Source organism: Armigeres subalbatus, chromosome 2 (genome assembly GCF_024139115.2).
Source record: "Armigeres subalbatus isolate Guangzhou_Male chromosome 2, GZ_Asu_2, whole genome shotgun sequence".
NCBI classification, from domain to species: Eukaryota; Metazoa; Arthropoda; class Insecta; order Diptera; family Culicidae; genus Armigeres; species Armigeres subalbatus.
The window spans coordinates 355,919,950-355,926,020 of record NC_085140.1 but is presented as its reverse complement, the minus strand read 5'-3'; the positions used below and the strand labels follow the sequence as shown (position 1 = coordinate 355,926,020).

General features: G+C 39.6%; 2 protein-coding genes across 2 annotated transcripts; one reads left to right on the top strand and one right to left on the bottom strand.

The window, feature by feature from the left end:
• Nucleotides 1-1,328: 1,328 nt before the first annotated feature.
• Nucleotides 1,329-2,257, bottom strand: LOC134210054 (ninjurin-B-like). The gene is made up of 2 exons (XM_062686077.1): nt 1,520-2,257; nt 1,329-1,442 (listed from the first exon to the last, which is right to left on the bottom strand). The coding sequence occupies exons 1-2, from the start codon at nt 1,988-1,990 to the stop codon at nt 1,329-1,331; spliced, it is 585 nt and encodes a 194-aa protein (XP_062542061.1). The 5' UTR covers nt 1,991-2,257.
• Nucleotides 2,258-3,936: 1,679 nt separating this feature from the next.
• On the top strand, nt 3,937-5,295 carry LOC134217104 (uncharacterized). Its single transcript, XM_062695877.1, has 3 exons — nt 3,937-4,006; nt 4,081-4,147; nt 4,209-5,295. The coding sequence occupies exon 3, from the start codon at nt 4,335-4,337 to the stop codon at nt 5,061-5,063; it is 729 nt and encodes a 242-aa protein (XP_062551861.1). The 5' UTR covers nt 3,937-4,006; nt 4,081-4,147; nt 4,209-4,334; the 3' UTR covers nt 5,064-5,295.
• Nucleotides 5,296-6,071: the final 776 nt, after the last annotated feature.

Below are 6,071 nucleotides of genomic sequence, written 5' to 3'. Positions count from 1 at the left end.
AGATAACAGAACTTCAAAACAGAGCAGTAGTTACTAAAGTCAGGAACCCCCCGAAAAGGCTAGATCTTTGATTTTGTATGATTGAAAATACTACTGCTGATTGCTTTAAGGTAGCAAAAAATATGTTAGGATTCACCCAAATATTCTTAGGGGTCGTACACAAATTACGTAAGTTTCTTAAATCAAAATACCTACCTTTTTGATTATTCCAATGTTGTTTTTGCTAAGCTCACAATCCACGGATTATGTTTAACCTATCAATCTCTAAAATACTTCATGGCAATTCCACAGCTTTATCCAGCTGTTAATTATAATCATAATTTAACAAGGATGTTTTGAAATTCGGAATATTTCAACAATGGACTGCTGTTGGTAAAATGAAGAATGCGCCAAATATAGTTCTTCGTGTTACAATGAGTTCGCAGACATTCACTCTAATATTACCACATTTTCGTGTCCGCCATCGGTATTCAACAGAGCTGTTCAATGGATTTTAAAACCAGAACGTGTTGCAAAAGAAAGATGACTTAACAATAATAGATCAAATTTGCTATCCGTTTCGTGTCGCTATGGGGTGGTCATGTTAGCCTAGCTAGGTGTAAGATTGCCAATCTGGTGATAGCGAGTTCGATGCTCGGTCTCAGACTAGGATGTTTTCGAGTGAGAAACATTCTAGACTCCCTGAGCTTAGTGTATCCATTGTACTTGCCACACAAAACACACACTCATGCAATGGCGGGCATACAAAAACTTTCAATTTAATAACTTAGGCCATGCTAATAGAATACCATGTAGAATGGAATATATAGCCATGGAAGAAAAAAAATGTGCAACTAAATTGTTATATCAGATAGTGATCAAAGAATCGAGACAGATTTCCAATGATTCTTCTAGTTCCAGTCACCTAAGTATAGATATCAAATTACTAGGAACTAACTATTAGGAACTGCTACAAGAATGATAAGATTCAAGACATATACATACGATTAAATTAATTTACATTTTTATATATGACTAATTTCTCTACAATAGTACGTTGGAAATTCACCACATTTTGTTTTACTCGGACTATTGTTTTACTCGGACTATTGTTTTTATTCACAAATAAAAAAATAATTTTGTATGACGAAGTCGAAGCAAAGTGGTGTACGTAATCAAAACTATTTTTTGAGGAAAAAGCTGCAATTAAAAAATGTTTTTCATTGTATAACAATTCCGCGAATATAAAAAAACAAGCTTTATTTGCTATATTCTACTAATATTGAATCGAGGCATTACTTTCAACTTTGCTACAGACTCTCTCAATTTAATTATAACATGAAAACTAACTATAACAATACTGCATTCACCAGAGACAGCACAATAATGTTCATAATAGCTATAGCAGCAACCCCAATAGATGCAAACATCTTAAGCTTCTTCCAACGCTGGTCACTATTTACCTGAAATACAAATTAACACACGAAAATTTCCATTTTAGCTATCCACTTCACAATCGATTACATTATTTCCAACAAACCGATATGGTCACCATCGAAACGCCGAGCAAAATCTGTAGAATCAAGGACATGATCAACATCCCCACGCACACCTGATACGTTTCGGTTTGCTCCTGATATTCGGTCAGCAGACGTAGATGATTGGAGTTGGCCGCCAGAAAGGCCACATTCAACGCATTCTCCACCACATTTCGGTACATATCGAAACCCGACGAATCGCCCTCGTCCTCGTTGTTACGACCGAGCCTACTTCTCAAACGATGAAAGGTCTCTTCCGCCTGGCGATTCGGAGTGTTCTCATAGTTGGCCCATTCATTCTCCAAATATGGACGAACTCGATCGACATTACGGTCCCAAATGACCGGAGTGGTCAACACTTTTCTCTGTTTCTCATTTCCGGTAAATATGTGGACGGCACCGTTTTTGCCATATTTGTCAGCGATACTGTTTTTCAAAGGATTTGGCGAATCGCATGTATTCACTTTGCCCATATTTATTGAGCAACGACTAGACTGATTCGGTTGGAAGTTTCGATTTCAACTGAACGAAAAGCACATCTACAAAGCGCGCTTCGACCCGTTAATCTGGTTATTATACTTATTTCAATCGCTAAGCCAAGTGTTGTGCATTAAGACGGTCAATGTTACAATTGTTCTGAACAAAGTAATGCATTTGTAAGCATAAGTTTGCACGATTTGAGTGCAATCATGCGGTACGGTGACTAGAAGACGATGATGTAGGTAGCAGTAGATTTATATTTTCACCATATTTTATTCAAAATTTTAAATTCGAAAAAAATAACCATGGTTGTAAGATACCTATACATGATTTCAATATATCGCCATACTACAAGCGTGGTTTTTATCAGTATATCATGAAGGTGAAATTTAAAGTATAATGAAGACTATGGCTTCTTCGTAAGTAAGTATAACGGAAAAGGTGAGAGCGGAAAATGTTAAGCTTGATAGATAATAATTTCGATTGATTGTAAAATAATTCCATATTAAATTGCCATTACAAATGAATTTATGAAAAAATATTATAAAAATTTGAATCTAACACATTTTAGGACATCTAATTGCGTCGACATTCTGATAAAATAGATGAGAATTCGGTGTGACTAATTGTTAGGGAAGACCGGGGCTGGTAGGTCGAGTATTGCTTTCTGTACACATTCTTGATATACTTTTTGAAAAACGGTTTGCTCCGTCATAAACATACAAGACTTGAGCACTTATGTGATTTTGTTCATAGGTGAAAAATTAATCAGGGAAAAGTCATAAATAAACAAAATCAAGAATTAGGATGGCCGAATGGGGTAAAATAAATTAAACACAACAGTATATCAATGGAAAACGTTTATTAGTGGATACCTACAGGCCAACAAACTTACACAAAATTCGACCAACCTACCCCAATGGATGTTTTCGAGAACAATCTTGACTTACAAACATAAAGTAAGGTTACCCTGGAATCACGTTATTGGAAATGGGATATAAACTGATTCGTGCTAAACATGTTACTTTATAATAACATAAATTTACTAACTAACGCCGAAAAGACTAAAAACGTTTTCCTGTGCAAACGGCAACACAAAACACCTGACATTACGTCGCGTCGGTACATAGGTCGCCAATACACACAAAAGCAACTCGGTTAGACCGGGGCTGGTAACAAATTTTTGAAAATTCTCTAATTCTGAATTTTCCGAACTTTCCTAGAGATCGGGACTTGAGATCTACAGCTGCTAAAAATATGGTTTCCATTCTCATAGCTTCGATATGCAATCATTTATGATCATTATATCTCAATGGAAGATAGTTTTGGGATAAGCTGGGTCATCCAAACTGTCTCTAAGTTCAGGACTTCAGATCTACAGCTGCGAATCTGAACTGAAGAACAATTTCGATATTACAGAACATATCAAAACTATCTTACGATGTCTATTGACCTCCCAGGAGATTTAATGCACATGGTTGAGTACATTTAGATACTTTGAGTGGCAAAAGAAGCTAGCCACTCAAAGTATCTAAATGTACTCACTCAACCATGTGTATTAAATCTCCTGAAATCAATAGACATTGTAAGATAGTTTTGATATGTGCTGTAATATCGAAACTGTTCTTCAGTTCAGTTCAGATTTACAGTTGCTTTAAAGTGTTTTATTTGACTATAGTGTCAAAGTGACGTTAAGCTTTGGAATTGGAAATAATATATTTTCATCGAATAATTTTCTTCATTTCACAACGCATCTTGCAGTACACAAGAAAAATGACAATTTATCAAAGCTTGTTGGCGAGAACCCTCCTCTTTTTCGAACATGAGAAGTGAGTCTCGAGTACGCCCTTTATCGAAACCATCTATCATACTTTGACGGCTACGAACCGTTATCTGAATAAGTAGATGTCAACTGATTTAACACATGCAGTGAGGAAAGAGCAGAAGTTATTATCATCCCTAAAATTAAATAAAGTTCTAAAATCTACTTAAATTAATAGTCTTAAAAGGTAATATTATATTCTATTCCTAAATTTGTTTATATTGGCTTATTATCTATATTATTACACCGTGTTAAATCTAGGAAAGGGAGAGTAAAAAATCGAAAGCATAGCTTAACCTAAACGGACAAAACACAAAGAACACCAAATGTAAGTGCTAACAATTATTAAAAAATGGATTAAATAATGAACTAAATAAACTAAATTTCAGCTTTGAAGCTGTGTCGAAAAGACCTGCTTGCAAGAGGTGTTTGCTCTTCGTCCGGAACGAAATTCCTCCCAACAAAATCTTCAAAGATTTGTTACAATCGATGTCCGCGTGGTTGATCATCGCACAATGAATACAACATGTAGCCATTGTCTACTGTGCGAACGATCGGACAAAGCCGATAATCTGGTTCAATGCGACCAATGTGATGGGTACGTGCACTATTCATGTGCCGGTGTGGATGATTCGATTGCCGATCCCGAACGGAGTTTCACCTGTAAGAGGTGCGTCGAGAGAGATGATATCCTGAGTGTCTCTTCCCACCACACAAGTCATCGTTCCCAATCATTGTCACAAACCAGCCGTAGCTCTGCTCTAGCAGCATTGCGTCTCCAACAGTTGGAGAAAGAAAAACAAAACCGCCTCAAAGAGCTCGATGATGCGGAGAAGTTTCAGCGCTTGAGACGGCAGGTCGAAATCGAATTTGAAAGACAGCAGTTGGCCATTCTAGAAGAGCAGCTAGTAGAAGAAGAGAATCGCAGCATCAGGAGCAGAGTAAGCGCCACACAAGCTCGCGATAACACTAGGAAATGGGTCGATGCGTCGGGTCGGACAGATGGAGCAAACAACTCAGTAGCTACCACGTCGGCTCACATCGTTCCCACAACGTCTACTAGTTCCCAACAGCATCCAACAACCGCTTCAGAGGAGTATATCGAGGCTGCAACGGTCACCTCCGAGTGTGATGTAGCGACACCGTTCGAACCCCTTCGAAAACCAGACTACACCAGTGGCGATTGTAACAGGGGCTGGGACCACAGCTGCTCCAGAAATCCTACCGACCTGCCGGCCTGTTGAGGCCGATTTCAACGCGTCGTCGACGGCAGTCCGAGTGCTAGGCGTGGACAATGAGAGACGATTTACCTCTACCACTTCAGGAGTACGACTTGATGCGACCGTATCCAAAACCGAACGAATTGGTCCAGGACAGGGACCACCAACCGGAATTGTTCCTTTAGTACACCAGCAGACGGTGGTACCAGTTTCTATTGAATCGCAGCGAGACCATCAGACACGGAATGATACGGGAACCGCCCTGAACGACATGACGTCACGCGCAGGAGGGCAAGGTAAAACCTCCATCAATACAGGTTGGTCAACAGCGAATCAGGTGAGAACTAATGTGAGCACATTACACGTTAGATTACAGCCTATAGCCGAGGCTTCTCAGACTAGTACACCTGTAGTAGGAGCAACAAAACGAAGCGTAGCTAATCAGATAAGGTCACGAGAAAGCCAAAAAATGCAGACAAGTCAGGAAATTTGCTAGGAATAGTTCAGGGTCAATTAGCTTTAATTTCTCTCTGGACACTACCAAGCCATCAGGTGAACCTCCCCCGGGGCTGAATGTAGCTGGTCAAATTCCACTACCACCAACACTATTACCGAGGTCAACTCAACAACCCAACTTTTAGTTCTCCAAAATCCGCCGTTGATGGCATACGATCAGTGTAACGAGAAATTTTCGCTTCTATCTTTGCCACCGTCGGGGCAGTTCAGTGTTTCAAATCCCCAAGGAATGCAAACAACTTCTGGACGTGAGCAGTTAACAGTGTCAAGTGTTCAAAATCAAGCAGTGAGTCAGCCTCCGCCAGGGTACGAGCAGTTTAGGAGAAAACCAACAGCAGCATCTGTGGCAAATGGTGCCCAACTGCGGCCGACAGATCTACAGCACACATCAACAACGCGCTTACAGTCATCACAACGCCAACCGGATTTTTTGCTGAATTCTACCGAGCTTCTGCCGCAAACGGGACTACAGCGATGTAATATCCCAAGCTCCACTATGGCAGGGATCAACAAGGA